This window comes from Labeo rohita, chromosome 6 (assembly GCF_022985175.1).
Source record: "Labeo rohita strain BAU-BD-2019 chromosome 6, IGBB_LRoh.1.0, whole genome shotgun sequence".
Classification (NCBI taxonomy): Eukaryota; Metazoa; Chordata; class Actinopteri; order Cypriniformes; family Cyprinidae; genus Labeo; species Labeo rohita.
In genome coordinates, this window is record NC_066874.1 from 24,577,789 (window position 1) to 24,604,995 (window position 27,207).

A 27,207-nucleotide genomic window follows, 5' to 3' on the forward strand; every position below is an offset into this window, starting at 1 on the left:
CCCATAAGGAAAACAATTTCTACAAAACAAAAAATCCAAAAAAAGACTGCTGTGAGGGCAGGTTTAAAAATAAGGTATAGAAAAACTTCTGAAAGTAGTTTTAGTTCAATTGTATGTCTCTTTCTTTCTGTTCTCTTTTGTTGCTTTATTTTCTATTTGATGCAAGAATAATCTTTAACTATAATTAATTTACATGCAAAGTTGTGTGTGTGTGTGTGCGTGTGTGTGTGAGTAAACTGCATGTGTGCTTGTACGACAATGATCATTCACTTCCTTAAGTGGTGCTGGAATACAAGAGGATTAACTTTATATGAACTTAATATATGTACTTAATATGTTGTAAAGACCTGAGCTCAAGATTTTAATCATTCCCTTCAGAATCGCAAGAATTTATGCAAATAAAATTCCCGTTTTGTCATATTTTTCTGCATAAAATGCTTATCTTATCTTGTGCCTGTAAGTTCAGTTAATATGCGCAAAATATGTATAGGTTGTTGTACCACAGATGAAATTGTTGTTAATTACATAATGATTAGCAGTATTTATTTGTGCCACAGTAATCAGACAAATTTCTGTGGGACTGCTTTATGGAGGTAAATAGGATTGTCCTATTTTGACTGTCTGGAGAGACAGAAAAAAGTGTTAATTACCAATTAAACATTTAAACTGGTCATGTAAGGACATTTTTGTCAGCAAAGTACGTCATTCTGTCTTGAAATCTTATCAAAGACTTCTTGTGATTAACTTCTCCTCACATTCCATATAATCCTCTGAGCTAAAATCAGGGTCCCTTTGACATAAAACAACCAATACATAAACCTATCCTCAAAACACTTTTACTGTATGTTAAACTTCATCAACATTACTCTATACATAATCCTTTTAATATTTATACTCTAGCAAGCAAGTAATAGTATGAATGTGGTTGTTTGTCAGTACGAGACCATTTTGAGAGTGAGTGAGCGAGTGTGTGTGTGTTGTGTGGAAGGTGATTATGCTCTGAAAGTCTATGTTGGGTCTTTTCTTATCCTGAAAGGCATTAGTCAGTCTAATGACCTGAGGTGTTACGGAGCATGTGTACGCCCCTCTGTGATCACATACTACTACAAACACAATGAAGACGTGAAGCTGATGGTTGTATTTTCTGCAAGCTGAGGTTTCTGATAATGACTTGTCAAAGTTGTTTATAAAGGTATAGCAGCATTTACTGAAGACATCTCTTCTTCTGAAATGTGAACATAGGTGAGTTAAACTTTATATTCATACAATCTCTATTTTAAACCAAGCCTAAAATGTATGTGCCAGACTGTCAGTAAGCATTTAAGAGCATCTGGCTCTTTTCTCATTTGTTCACTACTAGAGCACTAAAGAGAATGTTTTTGCTTTATTGTTGTAATCTTTATATTTTGCTAGATATGTGATGTGACATGCACAACTGGAGAAATGTTTAATTTATTGCAGTTTTGAGACAAAGCTTTTGTAAATATGCTGTTTCACAACTTGTATAAAAAAAATGGTTCAGTTATTTGAGGTAACATGTTTTCAGAGTGTACCATATGTAAGCCTGTTTACAGGTATCTGTGTATTTTAAGCTTGAGCAGGACAGATTTAGCACTGACAATTAAAGCACAGCTCTCCCAGGCTAAATCCGGAGCGATGAAAACTCCCGATTTTCTTGCATCAGAAGCTTTTGAGTTAATTGAATTGCTAATGGTTGCCATTACTGACTGTGCTTTTTATTTTATTTTTTATTTGAAGGTGGCTTCACTGGTTGAAGAACCTTCTGGTTTATCTCTGTTGGTCTGTTTACCTCAAGACAGGGGCCATAAACACTTGGAATGCATTCCTTCCTCTCAGGTTGCTGACCCACTACAACCATGCTGGAACGCTTTCCTCAAACGCCAGCAAAGATGGTGTAGGCAAGATTGAACTGCGAAGACATGGCAGCAGTTCAGAGCTCTGTCTTGGAGGACCCAAACCTGGGGTCAGGCCCGGACGAGGATGAGCTCTCATTGTTGGAAGGAGACTCAGACTCTGGAAGCTTGCTCTCTGATGATTCTTTTCTCCCCGATTATGAACAAGAGGAAAGGAAAAAGGGAACTGCCAATACAGTATATGAGGCTTGCGTTCAAAATGACCCAGAGGCACTGAAGAGAGTGCTGGAACGAGATGTGACCTATGATGAGGTCATGGAAGTTGACATTAATGGCAGGGTAAGACGGATTAGTATTAGAGACGATAAAGATAAGTGACTTTTAAATAACTTTTTGTCTTATATACATTTGTAAAATTCAATTCAAATGTTTTTCACTGTATAAGTTTAAGGTCTGAGGTTTTTGTTAAACTACAACTGCAACAAGGGTGTGTGTTTGCTTGACAAATCAAACTACATAGTCCTTATAACTTGTTGACAATACTTTCAAATTCACGTTTGAGGCATGACTACATTTGTAACTTAAAGGGATAGTTCACCCAAAAATGAAAATTCTGTCATTAATTACTGACCCTCATGATGTTCCAAACCCGTAAGACCTTCATTCATTTTCAGAACACAAATTAAGATATTTTTGATGAAATCCGAGAGCTTTCTGACCCTGTAAAGACAGCAATGTAACTATCATGTTCAAGGTCCAGAAAGATAGTAAGGACGTCAATAAAATGGTCCTTGCAACAACAGTAATTTTTTGAAGCTACTTTTTGTGTGCAAAAAAAAAACAAAAAATAAAATAACGACTGTATTCAACAATTTCTTCTGTTCCGTGTCAGTCTCCGATTTCCAGAGTACCATGACGCATGTTAGGCTTGAACGTAATAGTTACATTGCTATCTATGTAGGGTCAGAAAACTCTTTGATTGCATCAGAAATATCTTTATTTGTGTTATGGAGATGAACAGTGTCTTAAGATTTTGGAAAGACATGAGCAGCGTTGGGGGTTAACGCATTACAAGTAACGCAAGTTATGTAATATTATTACTTTTTCCAAGTAACTAGTAAAGTAACGCATTACTTTTTAATTGACAAGAAAACATCTGAGTTACTTTTTTTAAATAAGTAACGCCAGTTACTTTCCCTCCCCAAAAGCTCTCCTGTCCCCATGTTGAGAGAAATCAGGAGTAAGATGTTAGTTCTAGAATAAATGTGAACATGCGTTAATTCATCTCACTCACAAAAAACAGATTCAGTATTCCTCAAAATGAATAAAAACAGTGAAATTCAACTCATATTTTATTTTATTTTATCCTATTTTATTAACCGATGTCTTTGCTGCCAACCATCGATGATCCAATTCAACCATACTAATAAGCATACTAATAAGATAATCTAACATTTGTTTTTCTTTTTTTATTGCTGAAGAGTTGACTTTTTTTTTCTTCTGCGGTCTACTGTACAGACGTGAATTTACTTTTCTCAAAGCCTGAGGCTTTTGTTGTGAATTTGCCAAAAATAGAACTTTTTATATTAAAAACAAACAAGCAAGCCCTGCCCAGATTTAAAAAGTAACACAAAAGTAAAGTAATGCATTACTTTCCATAAAAAGTAACTAAAGTAATGTAATTAGTTACTTTTTTTAGGAAGTAACTCAATATTGTAACGCATTACTTTTAAAAGTAACTTTCCCAACACTGGACATGAGGGTGAGAAATTAATGACTGAATTTTTGTTTGTGGGTGAACTATTCCTTTAACAACATTAGAAAGTCAATTTAAGTAATGTTAACAGACTACTAAGAATGGTTTCAGATCATTTTATTAGTGCTGTTTATTGCGAAATTGTAATCTGTTGATGTGTCTATGTATTATATATTTATCTTTACCTTTTTACCTGTTTAAGAAATGTGTTGACAGAGATCTTTGTAAAACACTATTCTCTCTTGCAGAATGGACTGATGGTGGCCGCATATAAAGGCTTTCTTCCAGTTGTTTATGAGCTGCATGGCTGTCCGCATCTGGATATTAACCACCAAGACAATGATGGCAACACAGCTCTAATGATCGCAGCTCAAGCCGGTAAGTCATTGCATGTGATGTCAATTCACTGTCTTGATGGAAATTAGATGGACTACTGGCTGGATTCTGCTTGCAATAAAAGCGTTTCAAAATAGTGTTGATTTTTGTGAATATGATGCAATAACTCTAATTTACATACACTGTAAACATCATTTTTTGAGTCAACTTAAAATAATTTGTTACCCGGCTGCCTTAAAATTTTAAGTTCATTCAACTCAAAAAAGTTTAGTCAACTTTTAGTCAAAAAGTAACAACTTAGATATTTGAGTTGAATCAACTTAAAATTTTAAGGCAGCTGGGCAACTTACCCAGCTTTTAAGTTTAACAAACTCATCAGGCAGCTGATTAACAAATTATTTTAAGTTGACTCAACAAATTGTGTTTTTTTTATAGTGTAGAACTGAAGAATGGCCATGTCTTTATGTTAAATACTATTTGCGTTACTGTTTACTATTTAAGGAATTTACCCCATTTCTTTATTTTGTATATAATCCAAAATAAGTAACAACGTTATAAATCTTTCTGTACACAGGCCATGTCTCCATATGTAACTACATCATGAATTACTTCCCTGGAGCAGAGACAGAGATCAGAGACAACAGAGGATTCACTGCCCTCATTAAAGCTGCCATACAGGGCAGGAATGATGTGGTGGCAGCTCTTATAATGCACGGTTAGTAGTTGAACATACATGCTGATATGCTGAAAATGATCCTTCAGAATGTTGGCTTTGCTTGTATTCATCACATCACATTACATCACTAGTGAGAGACAAGAAATCGCCAAATGACCCACATAGCCAATCAAGAATGGCATAGCTGGCATTGACCCAGTTTGCCTCAGTAGCATCTATAAGATTAATTAAGTAATTAGGTAGCCAAGCAAAAAAAAGAGTGGAAGGCACAACATGACTAGACAGAGTGATTTCTGACACAGCATTCTTTTTTTAGAGCTATATTCCCCCAGCATGCTTTTGATATACTTCTAATAAATTCTCTTTATTGTTCTGTCTTAGGTGCTGATATGAATGCCGTAGACTCCAACCGTGGTAAATGTGCACGTGACTGGGCGCTGAAAACAGGTCGCTTTGATACACTGAATCGTCTGCGCCACCTCGCGCTTCATCCCACAGCTGAACAGTTCTGTGACACCTATGTCCCAGAGTGGCCCAGCCTTAAGGTGCTGGTCAGCAAGGCAACAGCTAATAAGAGTGCTGGCCAGAAGCTGACGCATCATCTCAAGAGTACTTTTGGTTTCAGTTTCCCACGTGACCCGCAGGACAATGGTGTTATGGATCACATGGTGCGAATGACCACCAGCCTACGCAGTCCGTTGATAGCCACGGCCACACGGCCGTTGTGCCCAAGCAGCCCTCCGCAGATAGGTAAACGCCGGCTTGCTGTGGCTGAGCTGATGCAGAAGCACTCTCAGAAGCAGCTGGAAGAGAGTTCACTGTGCCATCGAAACAGCTCCATCTCCTCCATTTCACCTTCTGTCCACTCGGCTGAGTCCGTCTCTTTGTCCTGCTGTGCTGATACCGAGAGGCGTGGCAGTGTGATTTCCATTGCTCAGTCTGGAATGCGCGCATTCATTCCTCGTAGCGTAGCATCAAGGCGAAACAGCGTCTTCCCCTCTGGCTGTATCCCACAGATCAAAGTTACCAAATCCTCTGAGCCCACCCCGAAAAAGGAGAAGAAGAAGAAAAATCAGAAAGGTTACCTGGAGCCTCCAAAGTGGAAGTATAAGGAGGCCAAGGATGAAAAGAAAAAAGAGAAGAAAGCGTTGAAGGAAAAGGGAGAGAAGGAAAAGGAGAAGAAAAGCAAAGACAAGGATAAAGGAAAAAAGAAAAAGCATGATGACTAAGGGGCCGTTCACATATCGCGGCTAAAAAACGTGTGGAAAAAAACACGGGGCGCACCGATTTCTCCTTCTTTCCAAAGCGCTCTGTAGCTTGTGCTCCCGAGGCGTCTGCCATTGCTAAGCAAATATGATCCACACTCTCAATTAAGACGCGGAAGTTTCATCAAAGGACAAACGGATTTCCAGCACTAAAAATCGCTTGCTGTAGCTCTGCTACTAAATTTATTTAATAATGGCTATCCCTGTACAGCTATGATCAGGTTTTTCTCCATCTTGGCTGAGCTTTCAATGTTGTTACGGAAAGGATGAAGCTAATTGGTTGGTTCTTGTCGCATGACCTGCGGTGCGCTTGCGGCATTCTGAAAAGTTGAGATGTTTTCATCTCATTGCAGCGCGGATGCACCTGAAAAAACTGAGCGCGCCGCACTGCGTGCGCGTCGCAACCACATCACTTCCGTTATCCGCGCGTGCCGTGCATCTACATTTGAAATGACAAACTTGAGTGTGCAAAAGAAGTGATATGTGAACGGCCCCTAAGATGGCCTTTTTTAACTCTTTTAAAACAAAAGAGAACCCCGGGTATTAAGGCTTGTATAGCTTAATATAACACACATAGTAGGTGTGTTTCCATTACAGATTTGCGCAAAACTTTGGTGATATTTTATAAATGTCGATTAAAAAAATATTGCGAAATGACGTTTTCATTAACCGATGTTATGTGACTAAAACATAATTTGTTCCTCTCACAATAAGTCATGGCAACAGATTTTGGTGGGATTTGGACGGACGGCCATTACACGCCGCAAATGCGTGCAGCGTACACAGTCTAAGGATTAATATCAGGGAAGCCCCTTGTACTTGAGAACGGCTACGTATGAACTGTTTCTTGGAGTTTATAGTATATTGAAGAATGATCATATGGCTTTTTACATGTGCCATGTGACCTGTAAATGCGAAAAAGCCGTTTCCATTGCAGTTTTGCGAAATATTCCTTTTTCGAATTGCCTGAAAAACCACCTCATGCGAGCGTAAAAACTTTTTTGTGATATATGGGAGTTTCTGCTGTTTGTAAGTTCTTTCAGTTGCTGTGGTCTAAAAGCCTCAAAGGCATCAGGGCTAAAGTGTATAAAACCAAAATGTGGGTCTTTAGGAAGTTTTATTTGTTTACAGGCATCTTTCAATTCTCTTCTCCTCTTCTTATCACTAGGAAAGCAGTGAAGACTTACATCGCTTCTCTTGTTGCCCTTTGACTGAAAATTACAACCAAAGGCTGCACAATGTGGCACTATATATATATATATATATATATATATATATTTTTTTTTTTTTTTTTTTTTTTGGCAAAATAGAGGCTAGTAGTTCACAGGTTTTCTACTACATATTTCAGTAAGAGATATCATTTATGTTATATTAAGCCATACAAGCCTTATTACCTGGGCTTGCCCTCACTGTAATTGTGTGTGGGGAAATACTTGAAGATGGAATCGGTGAAGCAATGCAGTGAAGAACGAATGGACCCCGAAAAGAGGAAGTGTAATATGAAACCTCAGTGGTACATTCCACTCTCTCAAAAATCAATTCCTACTTCCTTTCTACATCTACAATCACTTCAGTCAGTCTTAAAGGCTAAAGCAAACATTTTAAGGTCTCTGATTGGTTGACTTACATGTAGAATAATTTTCTGCATCTAAATAATCACCACCATCATCAGAACAGAATTATGTTTAACCAAAAATATTAGTTTATATTTAACTAATTGATTACTTATGGTCCATCACTGACATAAAATGAGGAAGAAAAAAAAGTAACCACTGCTTATTTGCAGAACTATTGTATGCCACAGCAATTGGGGTTCTGTGCATCCAACGTCTGCATGCTGTAAATCAGGTTGTGTCATTTCCAGTTCAGTTTTTGTATGTGCTTCATTAAACATTGAGCTGTTTTACTCCAGATGCCTTCAAAAGAGAAAAGGAGATACCAAAGATAATCATAACCAATGTCCCTCACATACGTAGATTGATATTTAAAACTTTCCTTCTCACTAACATTTAGATATTGAAATCAAATAAATGCCAACAATAAAAACAACTAGCTAGGTTACCTTGAAAGTTCATACATATCTTCATCAGTTCATGCTGTTCGTGCTGTTAACACTTTCTTAACATACGGATGCCATGAGACCTGTTTTCTGGTTTGGTCAGGTGACGACATATATCCTGTTCACCTGCTAATAAAATGAACAATTCTTTCACTGCGGTAGGCACAAAAGCTATAAGCTACGTACATCCTTGTACCTTATTCACCTTTAAATGGTACAAACAGTATTATGGAACATACAGTAACTTATCTGACAGGCTTAATTTAGTTGATGGAGTCTCTCCTAATAAGGTAATGATCTGAATCAGGTGTTTAATGAGGAAGACATACAAAACTCTTGGTGGACTGCAGTTGAGAACCACTGACTTGAAGGTACTTTGTAGTGCATATTAATAACTAAAATGTACATGTTAGGACCTTTTTAAAAGGTACCGCCCCAGTGATACTTTTGTATGTTTTTTCTGAAAGTGTGTTGTAGTATTTTATGCAGTGTGAAAGCTAACACAATGTTATTATGACTGACTTGATTATGTTTTATGTTTGTAAATATGTATGATCCATTGTAAGATAATAAGTTAATAACCGTGGATGCTGTAGTACACAAATATGGTCTTATTGGCTTTTTCTGTCCCACCTGTGTATCATCTCTGATAGCACTGCAGGGACAGACGTGAGGCTGAACAGTCCGTAATCTGCTCTCTCACAGTTATGCAACACAACCATGTGGAGAGCAGCCATAAAGCCATGCAGGATTAGAGATCTAGCCAGGTCACTCAGGTCAAGCAGAGGCCTCTGGCTAAGTTTGGGATCATGAGCTGTGGCTTCTAAAGGACATGCTCTGGAATCACTTTTGTAGCGATAAGATCTACATCAGCAAGGGGAGAGAAATTCTGTGCACAAAATAACAAAAGAACTAGATGTGAAATTAAGGCTGTGTTTACACTAGTGCATTTTCGCTTTAAAATACATAAATTCTGCTACGGTCGTTCTGTCGTTTTCTGTCGTTTACACTACTCTGGCGTTTTTGACCCTCGAGAATGGAGACATTTGAAAACGCTGCAGACCACGTTTTAGTTCGCATTTCAGTGTAAACGGACCAGAACGGAGACTTTTGAAAACAATGGCATGGCTATCCACATTCGCTGTGCTTATCTTTGACGACCATGTAAGCAATGTGTTTTTGGTTGTGTAAAATGGATGGAGATGGTTTCTGAAACACAGTGAAAACACTAGTGTAGACGAGAATCATTTTCATTCCAAATATATATATATATTTAAAGTGTGATTGTGGTTGATTTAAGCATTTATCAGCCTATAAAATATAAATAAATACTTTTAAGATTAAGAAAAACTTGACTAAGCTTGAATTATTTAAAAGTACATTAAATTTTTTACACACAGTATAGTGAACTAAAAGTCACATCTGTTTTTTAGGGTCAGTGTACTTCCTGTTAGTTAATGTAGTGTTTCACCAGAATTTCAACACTGCGTTGTTGTGAATTTAAGCCGTTTTCACTCTTACCGTGTCACAGTTTCATTTGCTGTTACCTGTCAGGATGATTCTCCCCAATATAAGAGGTAAGTGTTTATTTCATTTTCCTGATGTTTTTATTATCCAATGGAGAAACATTTCATATAGCCATTAAATGTAGTCAGCTGCAATAACATTTAACTCTGAATTCCAATTAATTGCAACTAACAGTATAAATAAGATGGTATGAATCAGGGTGATCCAAAGAACGTTCTTAATTGTCAATGTATTTATATTGCTATTATTTCTAAACATATTAGTACCCATGCTTGAGTAGGACTGGTCAGTTTCAGACAGGTCAGTTAGGCCAGTGTAGAAATGTAGAAAACATTACTTTTCTATTTTTTGAGTTTGATGATTCACAATAATTCATATTTCTAAAGTACAAGTGTATTTGCAAATAGTAGGCCTAAAAACTAACTATTAAAATCTAAATATAACTATTGTTATTAATGTCTTGCATGTTGTTTCTCCATGTACAAAATGTTGCAACATGCCCATTTCATGTACTTTAAGTGTGGAAAATCCTGTTTTTCACTGCATATTGCAATCACTCTTTCTTCATAGCACTAGCTGTGGTGTGTTGGATAATGTGTGTGAGAGAATCAGTGTCTCAGGGTAAGAATCATTCACCTACTCCTGTACATAAGCAGAAGCACTCATTTGTTTATTGTGTGTAATATATATACATATATATACACACACACACAAGTGGACATTTATATATGACTAGAGACATTTATATATATTCATATACATAATATTGTTCCCTGTTTGAGTAAATTGATACTGTTAAATTAAAAAAAAAAAAAAAACAGAAGCACACATGTGGGCAGTAGTACGAGGGAAGAAGTGCAATTTATTTCTTAGGTCATGTGATGTTACAATTATCTATTAGGTTGTTTATAGACGTGTTCTCACTAATTTGTCCTGCTCATAAAAATATATATAAACTGAACACTTCCAGGTTGTGCGGATCTTTCTAGAAAAGTGCATATATTGTGTGTGTAAAAACATGAAGGTCATTCAATCATGATGTGCAATAATATGCATGATAATAAGCTCATAATGCCTGCAGTAACATGCTGACAAAGCTTAGGTTTTTAAATGTTTTTGTATTATTATTTATAATAATTTACAATAACTGCTTTGTATTTTAATATATTTTATAATGCAATTTATTCCTGTAATCCCGAATTTTTAATTCGGCAGCCAATACTCCAGTCTTTAGTGTCACATGATTTTTCAGAAATCATTCACATATGCAGACATGAAGCATTTTTTCGGTATTTGCTATCTTGCTAAATAGAAAGTTCAAAAGAACAGCATTTATTTGAAACAGAAATACTTCGTAACATTATAAATATCTTTACTGTCACCATTTCAATGTCTCTTTGCTTAATAAAAATACTATTTAAAAAAAAAAAAAAAAAAAAAAAAAAAAACTGTGACTGCAAATGGCCTGTTATGGTCAGTATAATATAAAATCCCTATTATGGCTTTAGATATCATATTATAAGCAGTCATATGATTTATTTTCATTTAGTGTTGCTTAGGATTTGCTGAATATAATAATCAATATGAAATTAACAAGCACACAGTAAACTAAATGAAAAGCTGCTGATCCAACATTGCTGTCGTTAATAAGTGTTCTTTTTCTGTTCTGTTCCCATTCTATCTCTCACCTCCAGCATATGCTGCAGCCCCTACATTCAAGTTTGGATATGAAGTAAAGGAAGGAAATATTGAGCTAAACGCTATAGTACAGGTTGCTTGTGGGATCCCTTGGAGTGCTCCGTTTCCCGTAACTGTGTCTGTGGGCAGGGTGGAAAGCCCCTCACAGACCCCAGAAACCACAGAAGCCTGGGTGACCTCTGAGGTCGTTAGACAAGCAGATACACTATATTTCACAATCCCTGCAACAGCCAAGTATGAAGGAAAAATTGTGTGCTGGTACAAATCCACTCGGACTGATACAAAGAATCCATATTCTGCATTAAGCAACCCTATTACATTAGTCGCATGTATGTTTCATTATGTTTGTTAGAGTGTGTTTCAATGTATTATGTATTTGAAATTTTCAACTGAAGTTTCTCTCTCTTTTTCTTAGCTGCCCTCTCTCCTCCCAAAGTGACTGTGCACCCCAATCTTTTTCTTAAGGGTGAAAATTACACCGTGCAATGTGAATCAGCCTACAGCCTAATCAGAAACTTCACACTGAGTCTGTATTACCGCGTCCTCCCGGTCACCCCTGGAACCAACTGGACCTCCGCTGGTTCACTGTTCCTCACAAATCACACTATTATCATTTTAAGACAGACGAATGCAGTTGTCCCAATAGAGTTTGCCTGCACTATGGAGATGTTGTACGAAGGAAACGTTTTACATTCATCTCTGTCTAACATTGAGCAAGCCTTCCCAGGTACAGAGGAGCAATGCATTTCACTGATGTCTCGAACAGAGTTTGCGTTAACTGAAAATTGAAACAGAATTTTTTCTAATCAGTGACGGAAAAATCTGAAGGCTATATGTCACTTTGACAGATTACACTGAGGGTGATCTATTGTAAATTGTAACTGTAATTCCCGTCCCTGTCCAGTTGTTGGTGAGTGCGCTCCAGTGTGGCACCAGAGCACTGGATCCAGAACAAAAACGAAACTGTCACAGTTGTTTTGCTACGCGTTTGATTATATACAGGCGAGTACCCAGAAGCTACAACGATCTATCAGGCCACATTAAAGAGTGCCAAAACGGTATTTATGGTTTGAATTTCCTAATGAAATGGACAGAATTTGAAATCGGAGATATTTATATCAAAACACACAAAGCTTAGCATATTGCGATTTATTGGATGGGAGGTGCACTATGTACTGTTCATTTATCAGCTGAAACCAGCGTAGACCAAAAGATCGATTGGGATTTACGAATCGATGTTGGTTCATAAAAATGAGAATATATTAAAATTGCTGCCACTGCGGGGTGTGGTGTTGAAAATGAAAAGTTACACAATCTTTTGTTCTCTTCAAAATAAATGCATAAGCCTATATCATCCTGTAGGTTCATAATTAAAAATTAAAATGTGAACAAAAATAAAAGCAATTAAATGTGTTATTATAATTAAAATATGAAAATTAAAATGATGGGTAATAATAGATTATGACGAAATTTTTACAACCCTGTCTGTCAAAATGACGGACAATGTTAAAGTCTAACGCAACCTCTGGTCTCAAAGAAACTATTTGTGATGCATTCAAGTGTGTATGTATATTTATTAAAGCCATGGTGTGTTTTTTCCCTTTGTGCTCCATTAGAAGAGCATCCGGTTCAGCCCAGGCTCTGGGAGCAGTCACGTGGAGAGAGCTGTCTGGGATATCTGGATGCCACGCTTAAAGGCAAGTGGGAACCTGTTTGTCAGAAGGAAGTCGATGCTGAAGCCGATTCATCTGCCGCTGCTGCCACAGCTGAAGTGGTGTGCAGGGAACTGGGATGTGGGCAGGTGCTGAAGTGGAAGAGAGTTCTGGAGATAACAAACGGTATTTCACACAGACAGTTGGGGGCATCAGATGCAGTGGGAAAGAAAAAATCAAAGATTGTCCAGTGAAGAAAATTGAAGATTGCAAACAAAGAGGCGTGCTCTATATTATTTGCTCAGGTGAGACAGTTTGAGATTAATTGTACAAAAGTATTGCAATGACATTTTACCAGAAAATATTTTAACAGTGTCTTCTTTACTCCTTTGAGCCACAAAGCTCTGACTAATCACCTCATGCTTTTAATTTTTCTAATAAATGTCTTCCTTTCACTCTCCCCTTTGACAGATGCATTGCCCCGTCCTAAACTGTCTGTGGATACGTATGGGTATGATTCCAAAGTGTATGTCAGAGACAAACAAGATGTGAAATTCACCTGTTCCATCAACTCAACTTATTTAAAATCACAAGACTATGTAAATCACCTTATTCACACTTTTACTGTTACACTCAATTGTTTTGCAATTGCACTGCAAATTATGTTTTTGGTACATATACAGCAGGTGACTTTTCTTTCCTCTTTAGGGGTACTTGGAGCTTAGAAGGGATGGTGCTTATTTGAGTGAAAAATCCAACAGTCCAGGCAACCCAGAAACTTTCATACAGTACGCGCCAAAGACTCCAGGAGAGTATGAATGTGTATTCCGTTTTAGTTCTTCAGAAATTCAATTAGCATCTCCACCCAGCAATTCAGTCATCATTTACAGTGAGTGCCTATAAACAAACTACATTTTTGATGCATTATAAGTGTATAGAAGAAAATTAGAAGCTTTGGGACATAGTATTACATCACACATATTGGTGGCCCAGAACGTAAACAATGCCACTGAACCGAAAAGCTCGCATATTTTTCTGGTTATTCCTGCTGAAAATGGTCAATTTTTGCCATGTTTTGGGCTGTACTAATTGGTAGGACCGGGAGAAACTGTCTGAGGAACAAAAGGTGTTTGTGGTTGGCCAAACTGAACCAGGATTTCCAGGGCAAGAATCTTGATAACATTTGCGTTTGTTCTTATCAAATATTGCACACTTTCCTGCTTACTAAGTCCTTCTCTATGTGATTTTAGCAGATTCCACACGTTTTTTCCTGTGACAGCATAAATTAGCAGAACAACATATTCAGCAGTACATTAACTCGATGATGTTGTTTACATCCGATGTTTAGATGTTTATAAAAGTTCACGTTGTTGCAGATGAAATATAACACACATAAATTAATATATATATATATATATATATTGTTTTTTTGTTTTTTTTACTAGTTTAAATGTTAATAATTACGGACTCAAATCCCTTTATCTAAAACTCTCGAACCGTCGTCGCGCACATCCGCCATGTTTGTAGTTTTTTAACGCTTTTTATTCGTGTTTGTAGTTCTGAAACGAATCCTTCGCCAATTGATTGTGCCATTAGAGTGTGCACGGATCCACACTTCAAAAATGTACCTAAAATAATAAACCATCCGGGGACTTTTGGCGTACTCTTATCAGCTTAGGGACACACTTATTCTATAGATGATGGATGGTATGAACACTGGGACGCAGGGATAGTCTTATCCTCTAATGTAAAATGTTTAATACAGAATTTTAAAGGACAAGCACCAGGGGGCAGTGCTGAGCTACTACTTTGTATCTGAACCTCATGTTGGTGCACTTCAGGCTTTTAAAGACCTAATTTTTACTCCAAATGCTATTTGCTTTATCTTGGCAAACCAAGATATAGAATCTGCATTAGCAACGTTTTCTTATTGCCACAATACTCATATCCACCATATTGGAAATATCAAGATTGTTTATTTTGTTTTAACTTACCTGATGTTCATTTCTGTTTGTCTTTTGCAGTATACAATCCTCCAAATCCAGTGCCAATTATTGCAGGTGTTCTCACAACTGTTGTTGGAATAGCAATTATGGTGTATATTTGTGTATTTAGAACTGCGACAGAAGAGGTACAGGCCAATGAATTTCCACAGACCAATACTGAATTTCCACAGACCAATACTGAAAATCCAGATAAAAATGCCAGCTACCCACCTCAGCAACTGGAGACCAAGGAAGTTTAATTTATGGGCTAACATTTGTTTAACGTCACCATGTAAATATATCATCCAGACAACTTCACACATTAAATATGATGATAAATATTTTTAAAAAAAAGGCTAAGAGATAAGTGCATTTTGCAGTGCGGTTGTACAGGGGTTCCTGAAAATGTTTATGAGGAGAAAATATTTAGATATCAAAGTTAATGTAGCTAAAATTATATGCTAAGAATAAGGGAGTCTTTTATGTGTGCAAGCAAGTAAGTTCTGCATTGCAAGATGTTCAGCATAAAGTGAATTAACTTTATTGTAATTATATTGAATGTATCTGTTTAAATCCTATTAAATAGTTTTGTCTATACTTCCTGTGGCTTTTTCTTGTTAAAACGGCCCATAGTTGGTGAAACATTTCAACATTTCAAACAACAAATTCAATGAAAGACAAATCAAGACAGAACTTGTAGACTCAGATTTATTGTATTCAGATTTTAAGTTGATGTCAAGTCAATCAATACAAAATAAATCTGGTTGAACATGGTTTCAGTTTTGTTGCATTTTTCCATAACAGGGACTGTAAAATATTCTCTGGAAGTAGTTTGAATACAGGGGAAAGTATAAGGTAGTACAGTCACCACACAGTAAATAAAGCTCTACTCAGCAAGTACGCAAAGTTTAGGATGGACGGTCCATAGAAATGCCACAGTGTCTGTTTTTTGCTGTAACAGATCTCCCTTGAATGTGAGGTAACTGGACATTGGAAGCCCACAAGTCATTGTCATCAGTTACAGGCTGACAGTTTTTACATCAAATAGGTAAACTAACACTGACAGCCATTGCATAATGGCAAAAGTCATATTACAAATACAGCAGGGAGCTTGGAACAGCACAAAACATTCAACCAGGACTTTCAGGACCTGTATAGCACATCCCCAATCCAGTGAAACCATGGTACTGCTTGTGGTTATGCTAATGAGACTGAAATCCTATTGTTGTGATGGGCCTAATTGGCTTCAGTGGTTTCTACGTGTATGTATTTCATTCAAGTCTCACTTTCCCCATACAGATCAGTGCAGAAATAAAACAATTCAGTGACTGGGAGCACAGATTCTCCATTACATTCTTTCTGGTGTCATTGTAGTGTAGTTGGGTTGATGATTTAATATGGCAGTGACACCACCAGACAAGAGATGCATGTTATGGGTAACTACCATCAATGCACAGAACAACCTAAAATGTATTTTTTGTTAAAGAAATCATTGTCCTCATCTCCTCATTAACAGGGGATAGCTGTCTGGCTAGAATATAGCACCATAGATGGTTCGAGTTGTAAGAAGGTTCAGAGTGATCTAGTTGCAGGTAAGGAAGATAGGATGCTGGGAAGGGATGGGTTGGTGGGGCTTCTCCTTAATAGCGCTTACTGCTGACAGTGGTGACGCTGCTTTTGCTGATGGTGCCACCTCCGTACGCTGATCCACCACTGTATCCCGATCCACCACCAAATCCTGAAGAGCCACCGAAACTACCGCCGCCATAGCCGAATCCACCGCTGCTACCGTAACCTGCAATAGAAAGAAAGTTTAGACACATATCCAACATGAGATTATAATAAAGGTGATTCAGAGAGAGAGATTTACCGGATGACAGACTTCCACTGGTCTGCTGCACGTGAATGGTGGCTTGAGCTCCACCGCTGGACAGTCTAGAGTAAGGAAGACAACAATTTCCTTAATGATGTTGTCTAGCGAGTGTAAATATCAAAGAAACATTCTTTTGACAGTTCCTACCTGCTCTCCTCTCCTTCCAACAGCTTCCTGTAGGTGGCGATTTCAATGTCCAGGGCCAGTTTGACGTTCATGAGCTCCTGGTACTCGCGCACCTGGCGGGCCATGTCTTGCTTGGCCCTCTGGAGGGCTTCCTCGAGCTCCTTGATGCGGAGCTTGGCGTCCTTCACTGCCAGCTCTCCACGCTCCTCAGCCTCAGCGATCTGAGCCTCCAAGTTGGCACGCTAAAATGACAATAACGTACATAAGTCAGCTTCTTTACATAAACAGCATGTTTACTATTTATGCATCAAAGCTTGCTTGCTCGTCATTACCTGTCCCTTGACGGCATCAATCTCATTCTGGAGGCGGGCGATCATGCGGTTGAGTTCTGCAATCTCAGCCTTGGTTGAGCGGAGGTCCTCACCGTACTGTCCAGCAGAGGTCTGCATCTCCTCAAACTGTAACACATATTGAAATGAGCATTTGTGTAGCCACAGATGAGGTGATCTTCAAGAGTTGAAGCTTTAAGAGCTTGACCCACCTTCTGTTTGTACCAGCTCTCTGCCTCGGCACGGCTGCGGTTGGCGATGTCCTCATACTGAGCGCGCACTTCAGCCACAATGGCGTCCATGTCCAGGTTTCTGCTGTTGTCCATCTCCACAATGACTGATGTGTCCTTGATCTGAGACTGAAGCTCACGCAGTTCCTGCAAATGCAGAACAAACCATCAATAAATGTCCTAGGATTCAATGCTAACAAGTTTTGGTTGGCCAAACACAACAGAATACTTACAGCCTCATAGACTGCCCTGAGGAAGTTGATCTCATCCTGAAGAGCATCAACCTTGGCCTCAAGCTCAACCTTGTTCATGTAAGCTGCATCAACATCCTGAAAGACAATGAGAGGACATTATACCCCGCTGCTGATACAAAAAGAAAGGAGGACTTTAAAAGAAAAAGACAAATGGTCTTTACCTTCTTGAGGAGAACAAACTCATTCTCTACTGAGGCACGCTTGTTGATCTCATCTTCGTACCTGTTAAGAGAAAGGAAACATGAGTAAGTCTTCGGTTTTTATTTTTAAGTTTTTTCCATCAGATCATTCCGTTTCAAAGTTACAACTCACTTGTTCTTGAAGTCCTCAACCAGGCCCTGCATGTTCTTCAGCTCTCCTTCCAGCTTAATCTTCTCATTTCCGAGCCCATCGAGCTGTCTGCGCAGGTTAGCAATGTAGGCCTCGAACATGGCGTCGATGTTGGAGCGTGTGGTGGTCTGTTCCTGGAGGAGACTCCATTTGGTCTCCAGCATCTTGTTCTGCTGTTCCAAGAAACGCACCTGGAGAAGGCAAGAAATACATTAGTATTCTTATGCGATGGTTTTCACTTTCAAACTGCTTAAAGTTAAGAAAGCATTTTGAAATAAAATAATGAATGAATGAATGAATAAGCAGATTGATGGTTTTGTCCATCCTGTATGACTCCTTTGTAGTCTCTTTGTGTGTGCTCTCTGGAAGCATTGTTTAAGGGAATACAAATGGCCATGAGTCATTTTAGCAGGCATTTTTCTGCAGGGTGGAGTGAGGGAAGGGGGGAGGGGAAGGTGAAAGTGGACTGACTGGGTGTGGCAGTGCTGCACACAAGCTACAAACTCCTAGACTGGAAAAAACTTCCAGTAATGGCCTCGCCCCAAACTTGCATTGCTTCACAGATAAAAAGTGCACAACAACATCAGAGAAACAAGACCTACCCGCCACACCCTAATGTAGGTTTTGTGTGTGGTCTTTGGAGATCAGCCATATATGACAGCACCTGTCTTAACTTTAAGTCTTTATACTTTTTTTTCTAAATGTATGCATCCTGGAAATATTCGTGCACTTTTCCCTCATCTTTGTTTAACTATCTCACACTAACAATGATTTACATTTCCTTCTTATCTTATACCTCAGAAAAACTTCAAAGGCATTTACTGGCATAGTCTTTGACCTGCTAGCGGGCTATAAAGCAGAGTAAAAGTTTGGAGCATCTGGTGTCTATGGTCCAGATGACTCATCCTTGTCACACACTACCTACTGCAAATTCTCCCACAGGCACTAAAAAATAAAGGTGTGTGTGTATATGCTGACTGCATGGCCTTCAGGGTGTGTCTTCTGTCCACATTAGCTCAGAAAGTTGTGAAGTCTTTGTTTGCAGCCAAATATGGGTGTAACATACTAAAGCTAAAGCTTTTCATTGATGTTTTAGATAGAGAATGAAATAAAAAATGCAAAGCACAAATGTTTCTGAATTACAATTCTGGTTTCATAGCTGTCCAGTTTTTTTGTGGTGTAATAAAGTCTAGACTTTGGACTACACTCACACTGGTTTCCTCTAGTGCTCGCTATATACAGTATGTGTGTATCTATGACTCACATGGTTGCTAGGTTATTACCTAAACTCCACCCATATTTGGATAGCCTCAGTCATGGGTTTTGAGGACTTTTTTCCAAGGCTAAAGCCATACTTAGAGTTTTAGTACAAATGATTTAACATTTACTTTAGGTAATTAGCCTATTGCTACTACTTTGCTTAGAGTAGTACTGACTGGCTCTGGTAAGTAACTTTTACATCTAAGAAAAACACTTAGCTTGCAGATATGCTTACAGAAAGCTGTTGTGCAAGAGAAAACATTTTTATGTGTCACTCAGGTTTTTTACAGCTGCAAGCTATTATGGTGTGTAGTAATACTAAAGGCATCCAGTGTTAAGAGTCACTGGTTCAAAGGGCGCACTTAGTAATAAAATGAGTATTCTGTATTTGAATGCACTGCAGGCAGTGTGCACAGCAATATCATTATATATTTGCATAGTATGTAAAAGACAGATATTTTAAGAGAGTTTGGATGCATGAATACTTACTTTGTCAATGAAGGAGGCGAAGCGGTTGTTGAGGGTCTTGATCTGCTCTTTCTCCTGAGTGCGGACAGCCTGAATCGTGGGGTCAATTTCCAGGTTGAGGGGGGCCAACAGGTTCTGGTTGACAGTGACAGCAGTGATGGGAGGTGCAACGAAGCCACCACCGAAACCTCCACCAATGCTTCCACCGTAGCCTCCACCAATGCCACCAGCGTAGCCTCCACCCATGCTGCTGCTGCTGAAGCTGTAGCTGCCGCCTCCAGAACCGAATCCTGCGCCGAAGCCTGGACCGGCACCCACGCCAGATCTCCTGACGGTGGTGACGCTGCTGACCCTGCTAGAGCCGCCGGGAAGTGCGTAGGCTGACTGGCTGGAGTAGCCGGACTTCCTCATGGAGCCACCGCTGGTGTAGGTGATAGACCTGCTTGACATGGTGCCTGTGTCTTTGAGTTGCTGAGAAGGAGGTACGAGAGTGCTCTCTGAGAGAGGAGTGGAGGAGGTTGCTCACAAAGGAGAGTCAAAGTCCCTCTGCGTGTCTCTCTGCAGCTGGCTGACGGTTTTTATACACATGCTCAGGAGGCGGAGCCGCCCGCTCGCACACATACCCTCGCATGCAGATGCTCTCTCACACACACCCTACCTGTTAGACAGGTATAGAGAAAGTGGCAAGATAAATGGTGTCACACCCAGCCTCAGGCTTTGCCTCAGGAGGAGTGAGAAACCAGGAGAGGCAGAGACTTGAGGACAGACATTCCAGTAGAAACTTAGAAAAAAGAAAGAAAAGACAGTGTTGCTCTCACAGGCTGCCAGCGGGTGTGTTTCTGCCTTAGTATCTGGTTGGCTGGGCAGCTGTAGAGCGTGAGTTAACCTCTGCTCTTTTCAGCAGGGTGGGGCGCGAAGCAACTTTCACATTTATGAATGGCTTTTTTCCATCTACTTTTGCCAGTGTTTGGAACCGGTAGGGCTTTTTTTCCCCCTGTGAGCTGAAGAGTTGCATTGTTGAGATTTACAAGGGAAAAAAAAAAGAACAGCGGACGCAGTTTCCGTCCGTTTTGATACTGGAAAATGTGCACACACACTTCTGCACAGTAGCTAACGCAGCTTGTGTGTTTTATGATTCTAAACGCCACCATATGTGTGTACACATAAGTGTGTATATTTGAGGTGGAGCAAAGTGGTGTTGCCACAAAAATACAGTATGCTTAGCTCTACCTGGAAACTTCTTCAGGATCGCTCCTACGACGTTCCCACGCCCTGCATACTTAGACCATTTCTCATTTGTAGTTCAGGTCAACATGATAAGCCGACTGTTGGGTGGCACAGCCAGCACTTGCGGGCATTACAACAGTCATGACACTATGATAGTGTAACACAGGTGTGAAACGTGTGAGATCATTCATTGTACTGCAATCATTGCTTTGTGTGAGTGTCTGTGATGAGTAATATGCTCCGGCTATGTCTCTAGCAATGGCGTGCACATCAGACGTGCAAGGGAAGGAAAGGCAAGAAAATGCATGTCCGGGCTGGATCTCCGGGACATTGTGGAGAGGGTTTAGGGCAGCAAACCATTACAGTAATCAGACAATGGAGTGGCCGGAGCGTCTGCAGTATGCAGACTCGTTCATGCACTATTCATGTGCACATATTCGTGTTTATCTGATTTGGTGTTAAGGTGTATTATGCATATTTTCCAAAGTGGATGTCATTTGCTCCTAGTAACATAACAGGGTTTGGCACCTTGGTATTATTGCAATGCAGTAGTGTATTCTGAGTATGAATATGCAAATATTAGTATATTGTGAGAATACGCAAATATTTACGAGGACGATGACATTAATGTTACTAAATAATAATTTAGATTTTCACATAAACATAGCATTTATCCATGTTTGAAAGCGAAATGTTCGATGATGACAGATCTGTAGCGTCTGGCACATTCCCAGTTTAAGAACTGATGACAAGAACTGACACACCCTTTGTTTGGATCATCAACTGACTTTCTGCACTGAAAATAAACCTTTGAAATAACTAACATATGGATTACCATATAGCACTGGATCCACACTTGAATACAGTTTTATTTCAATTCACATGTACATTGTCACATTCTTCACACAAAGACTGTAAGGTATGTGGCCAGGCCACCTGTCAGTCACCAGGGTGGAATCATTTTTTAGATGAGCACCATATTTGCAGACCAAACAGTGGCAGAGCAGAACAGAACATCTTCTGATATGTATTTTAATGGCACCCCCTAGTCTAGATCTGATAAAATGAAGTTGAAAGTTTGTATTTAATTGTATTAGGTCCAGTCAAAAAGGGGACTGAAAAGAGAAACATACTTAACATCTGTCTGCATTTTAAAAGTGTGCAAAACAAAAGTCAGCAGAACAAAAACGCAACTGAACAGAGCATTCATTAATCTGAATTTTTAATATGCATGGGGGGATGGGATTGTTATTACTTTTTCATTGTTCTTTTCATTGACGATGCATTCAATATTTCATTTCAAGCCACCTTGAAAAGGACTTGTTATTTTACGTTAAGCATTTCTGTGTTGCAGCAATATAAAGAATTAATTACTTTGTAACACTACAATCAGATCTTTTACATTTTCAGAATGGATCACAAAAAACATTAAGGAAAGAACAAGGAGACTATCTGCTGCTAAATCTTTTAGAGACCTGTTCTCTTGCCTGGGGGACTTTGCTGTGGTATGTCTGTTTTGCATATAAGACTGCCTTTAAGCTATTTGACCAGAATCAGCAGGGTTAAGCTATCTAGTATTTAGTAAATGGGCATGAAAATGGGCTATGTTGAAATTTAGGCAGTATCATGCTAAAACAACATTTTGTAAAGACATGTCTGGGACTTCTTAAGAAGGAAGACCGGCTTCAACAAACTGGATCCAACTTACATTTACTGCAAACAGCAAAACTTTGTACACAATAGGCAAAGTTTCACATGTCAGGTTTCTGAAGAAGAGACTTGGATGAAATGGATGAAACCAGTCGGGTCTGTATTTTTAGAATATGCAGAGGTGTACTGAAGCCCACTCCCATGATCTGCTACACCCGTTCCATTTCAGCAGAACTAAGCCTTCCTAAGAAGCAACGAATTAAAATTGAATGTCACAAATTACACACATACCATCCACCCGAAGTTGCTATTGTCTAGCTTTTTTTTTTGAAGGTCATCATGATAGGTATCACACCTACACAAAAAGATATCATAGGTGCATGAGCACAGGCAGGCCTTTTCTCACAACACTCATCGTGACCATCAATGTGCAATAGGTGGATCCAGAAACACCCTAAATCTCAATGAAATCATCTGTAATTTTTCACACAACAAAACATTAGGTGGAAATTTTAGTTGGAGGGCCTATACTAGGAGCCTACTAAACTACTTATTTTAACTATGGTAGCAATTGCATAAATTATGTGTGCAGCACTGAGCTGGATACATTTTGTAACTACTCAGTGTTTATTTTCCATTCTTCCTTATTTAATTTTTTTTTTTGGCCAAGGAGTGGAAGAAGCGTATAAATGGCTCTGTCTCTACATGCCTCTTTTCCGCTCCTTCTGTACCTCATAACATGAGTATGCCTTCTTATAGTGGATGGGTGTTGGCTTAAGAAACTCACTGTGGAGTATCTCATTACTCACTGTCAACAAGTTGGCAACTTCTGAAAATGCTGTGAACCAGCATAGAATACCTTCTAACAATGAGGGTGCTCATATAAACAGCAGCAATCATACCTCCTAGTGTTCACAGATCTGCTTTTTATGTGTTGCAGGCACACCCATAATTGCAACAGATTTACTACTGAACTCAATAGAAATAAAAACGCACACACACATACAGATTTGAGAGGCCAGGTTCAGCTATATTCTGAAGGTGGATTTGAACTAAAAAGTCAGGAATCTTACTTTCTTTTCTTCTAGAAATGTCAGGTTTCTAGATACAGAGAAACAGAGTTTAGGGACATGGCGGTGAGAAAAATACAGGGTGGAACACGCAATCGCGAAGGTTTTGCGAGGAAACAGTTTCATGGGTGAACATGAAAGTTTTGCTAGAGAACGCAAAAGTTTTGCGAGTCAACGGAAAATTTCACAGGAGAATGTGAAAGTTTTGCGAGCGAACGCAGAGTTTCATGGGAGAATGCAAAAGTTTTGCAAGACAATGTAATTATCTTTGCAAGAGAACACAAAAGTTTTGCGAGCAAGAGCAATTATCTTTGCAAGAGATCACAAATGTTTAGCGAGCGAAGTGTTAATTTCGTCAACGAAGATGACGACGAAACACATTCGTTAACAAACATTTTTTCTGTGATGAAGACGAGACATTGACGAGCTAAAACTAATATCTGATGATAAAAAGTATGGCAACATTTATGCCGCCTCTTCGTTAACAAGACGAGACGGGACAACAATGTTATTTGAGGACTAGCGGACATTGAAAATACATCCTATAGGCTTACCGTCCTCTTTCAAAATGTGCATCTCGGTCGTTAGGTTGCAATGGACTACTTGCACTGAGCCTCGTGACGCACTTCCGTTTTGAAATCTTACGGCTCAGTTATTTCCGGTCATGTACATTTTCAATGCGCTGTAATCATCTAGCTGACTTAAACGCCTAATGAAATGAGAGTTAATATAAGAATATAAGTAATTGTTTTTAATAATAAGAATATAAGTAATAAGAATATAAGTCATTGTTTTTTTTTTTAAAGAAATGCCAGCCCTAAAATGTAGTAATAATCTGCGTTCTAATGAGAAACTGTCTGTATGTAGATGCGCTGAACGCTAACCGGAAACTCCCAAGCCGTAACAAGTAGAATGCGGAAATAGTTGCATTGGATAAGGGGCGTTTGCATGTCTAGTCTCAGTATGGCAGCCGCAATGGAAAGACAGCCTACCAAAACGCGAACTTGCAATCTGAGACAATGGCCTCAGCACCTGAAGGGCTAGGGCTAGAGTCACCAGATGTCCCGTTTTCCCCGGTAGTCACAATTCGTTGTTGATTAACTTAAAGTTAGTGAAGGCGGGATGGACGGAATTGCCCACACGGAAATAACCTATATAAACATATATGTTTTAATATAGGTTTTGATATAGGTTTTTAATATATGTGACATATATAAAATGACATATATATGTGCATATATGTACATATATGGCCCTTTTATAGGAAAACGGCCATTTTATTATATGTACATATATGTGCATATATGTACATATATGTACATATAATATAGGAAACGGCCAAATTTATATATGTCACATATATTAAAAAACTATATCAAAACCTATATTAAAACATATATGTTTATATACGTTATTTCCGTGTGGGTAAATTTCCATAACACGCCAATTACATGTGATACCAATTTCACCTGTTCGCACATAAGTTTTTTGCATTTTTTTTTTTTTTTAGTTGGTTCTTAGTTATTACCTTGATAATAGAAAATATGAGCTAGGCATCATGTATGACAGTTGCCAAAGTGAGATATGAGCTAAAATGACCAGATCCTGCCATGAGCTATATAGGAGACATATCTTGTATGTACATATAGGGCTTTTTTGTGGATATAAAAAAGCAATACAGGAGACCTATATGGCCTGTATATGCACATATATGCACCTCAATTTTGCCTATATGTGGCATATATACGCATATATGCAGCATATATATTATCATATACAGTATGTGCATATATACTGCATATAGGTTTCATATATGCATATATATCCTCATATAGGTTCTTTCCATGTGGGTGTGCTGTCGATTTGTCACGGGCTGAAGAATCACACGACAGAGAGAGCTGAGTGAAAAACCCCCGGAGGGTGGATTTTATTATAATACTTCGTGAAAACAGGTGCAGAAAGAAGACGTGGGGTGCTGGCGTGGCTGGTGCTCCGTCTCGGTCCTTGTGCTCGAAAGTGGGTGTCCGTGTCGTGCTCCAGTGAGCTGTCGGTCACTCGCTGCTTTCTGGCAAAGAGAGAAAATGAGTTAGTAGCGTCCAGCATGTGTGAGATCCAAGTCTGACTTGGTAGCGTGTTTCAGCGTCTTTTGTAGGCAGGTCCTGATTGGAAAGCAGCCGTGACCGATCAGCCGGTGATGGTGGTGTGCAGCTGACAATCGTTGGTTACCAGGGCGACGCTGATGAGCCCGGAGATACTCGTCACATTCCCCCCCCCTAAGCGTTGTCCTGGTCCTAGAAATGAATGGGGACAGAAGGGGTGAAGAATGGGGTGGGTGGGGAATGGCCCCTGACAGACCTGCATAAGCTGTCCAGATCCGAGAGAGTCCGTCGGCGTTGTTGTTGGTGGCCCCGGCACGATGGCGAACTTCAAAGTGGAAGTCTTGGAGTGCGAGGAACCAGCGAGTCACCCTGGCGTTGGTTTCCTTGGCCCGGGCCATCCACTGCAGGGGGGCGTGGTCGGTTACCAGGGTGAACTTGCGGCCTAGGAGGTAGTACCGCAACTCCAAGACTGCCCACTTGACGGCCAGGGCTTCCCTCTCGACGGTGGCGTAGTTTCTCTCGGCGGGGGACAGCTTTCTGCTAATATAAAGGACAGGATGCTCCTCACCTTCCTGGATTTGCGATAAAACAGCTCCTAATCCAGTGTCGGAGGCATCCGTCTGCAGCAGGAAGGGGCAGCTGAAATCCGGCGCCCGGAGCACGGGTGAGGACGTTAAGGCCACCTTGAGCTGGACGAAGGCTTCCTCGGCCGCTGAGGTCCATTGTATCTTCTCTGGCTGCCCCTTCCTGGTCAGGTCTGTCAGAGGGGCGGCTAAAGAGGAGAAGTTGGGAATAAAACAGCGATAGTACCCCGCCAACCCCAAAAAAGCTCGTACCTGGGTCTTCGTTGAGGGCTGAGGAGCTATGCGGATTGCCTCGATCTTCTTTTCTTGTGGCTGGATGAGGCCCCGTCCAACTTGGAAGCCCAGGTACTTGGCTTCTGAGAGCGCTAGGTGGCATTTGCGGGGGTTGGCGGTTAGTCCAGCCCGCCGGAGCTCCGAAAACACCCTCCGCAGACGTTCCAGGTGTTCCTCCCATGCCTCAGAGTGGACCACCACGTCGTCCAGGTATGCCGCAGCGTATGATTGATGGGGCCGCAAGATGATATCCATCATACGCTGGAACGTCGCGGGGGCCCCGTGGAGGCCGAACGGGAGGGTCCGGTACTGCCAGTGGCCACTAGGGGTAGAGAAGGCAGTCTTTAGTTTAGCGGTAGGAGTAAGAGGTACTTGCCAGTAGCCTTTTGTTAGGTCCAGCGTGGAGATGTACCGGGCCCTCCCCAAGCGATCTAACAGCTCGTCGACCCGAGGCATGGGGTAGCTGTCGAACTCGGAGACTTCATTCAGCCGTCGGAAGTCGTTGCAGAAGCGGAGGGTGCCATCCGGCTTGGGTACCATCACAATGGGGCTGGACCAAGGGCTGCGTGATGGCTCGATTACTCCCAACTTCAGCATTTCTTGAAC

General features: G+C 39.9%; 3 protein-coding genes across 4 annotated transcripts in view; 2 read left to right on the forward strand and 1 right to left on the reverse strand.

The window, feature by feature from the left end:
* The first annotated feature begins 1,108 nt into the window (after positions 1–1,108).
* On the forward strand, positions 1,109–7,201 carry ankrd33ab (ankyrin repeat domain 33Ab). Its single transcript, XM_051111925.1, has 5 exons — positions 1,109–1,242; positions 1,759–2,213; positions 3,879–4,008; positions 4,541–4,681; positions 5,024–7,201. The coding sequence occupies exons 2-5, from the start codon at positions 1,941–1,943 to the stop codon at positions 5,869–5,871; spliced, it is 1,392 nt and encodes a 463-aa protein (XP_050967882.1). The 5' UTR covers positions 1,109–1,242; positions 1,759–1,940; the 3' UTR covers positions 5,872–7,201.
* Positions 7,202–8,005: 804 nt separating this feature from the next.
* Positions 8,006–15,913, forward strand: si:dkey-195m11.11 (uncharacterized). Its single transcript, XM_051111926.1, has 9 exons — positions 8,006–8,337; positions 9,498–9,543; positions 10,064–10,114; positions 11,188–11,520; positions 11,607–11,918; positions 12,808–13,148; positions 13,315–13,442; positions 13,552–13,732; positions 14,868–15,913. The coding sequence occupies exons 1-6, from the start codon at positions 8,281–8,283 to the stop codon at positions 13,095–13,097; spliced, it is 1,089 nt and encodes a 362-aa protein (XP_050967883.1). The 5' UTR covers positions 8,006–8,280; the 3' UTR covers positions 13,098–13,148; positions 13,315–13,442; positions 13,552–13,732; positions 14,868–15,913.
* Positions 15,523–27,207, reverse strand: part of krt4 (keratin 4) — a 33,791-nt gene continuing 22,106 nt past the window's right edge. Inside the window, exons 1-9 of one of the 2 annotated variants that reach the window (XM_051111922.1) lie at positions 19,720–20,446; positions 17,953–18,161; positions 17,802–17,862; positions 17,620–17,715; positions 17,369–17,533; positions 17,160–17,285; positions 16,849–17,069; positions 16,699–16,763; positions 15,523–16,623 (exon numbers count right to left, since the gene is read on the reverse strand). In XM_051111922.1, the coding sequence (XP_050967879.1) occupies positions 16,469–16,623; positions 16,699–16,763; positions 16,849–17,069; positions 17,160–17,285; positions 17,369–17,533; positions 17,620–17,715; positions 17,802–17,862; positions 17,953–18,161; positions 19,720–20,148 (1,527 nt within the window). In that variant the 5' untranslated portion in view covers positions 20,149–20,446 and the 3' untranslated portion in view covers positions 15,523–16,468. Of the gene's footprint in view, positions 16,624–16,698; positions 16,764–16,848; positions 17,070–17,159; positions 17,286–17,368; positions 17,534–17,619; positions 17,716–17,801; positions 17,863–17,952; positions 18,162–19,719; positions 20,447–27,207 lie in introns of those variants that run through there. The other variant, XM_051111923.1, reaches the window with a different exon arrangement.

Excerpts from the sequence above, each read along its gene's own strand:
- ankrd33ab (XM_051111925.1), top strand. The coding sequence starts at position 1,941 with ATGGCAGCAGTTCAGAGCTCTGTCTTGGAGGACCCAAACCTGGGGTCA. Across the intron at positions 4,009-4,540 it reads AATGATCGCAGCTCAAGCCG|GCCATGTCTCCATATGTAAC; the intron begins GTAAGTCATTGC and ends TTCTGTACACAG. Across the intron at positions 4,682-5,023 it reads GGCAGCTCTTATAATGCACG|GTGCTGATATGAATGCCGTA; the intron begins GTTAGTAGTTGA and ends GTTCTGTCTTAG.
- si:dkey-195m11.11 (XM_051111926.1), top strand. The coding sequence starts at position 8,281 with ATGAGGAAGACATACAAAACTCTTGGTGGACTGCAGTTGAGAACCACT. Across the intron at positions 10,115-11,187 it reads GAGAGAATCAGTGTCTCAGG|CATATGCTGCAGCCCCTACA; the intron begins GTAAGAATCATT and ends TCTCACCTCCAG. Across the intron at positions 11,521-11,606 it reads CCCTATTACATTAGTCGCAT|CTGCCCTCTCTCCTCCCAAA; the intron begins GTATGTTTCATT and ends TCTTTTTCTTAG.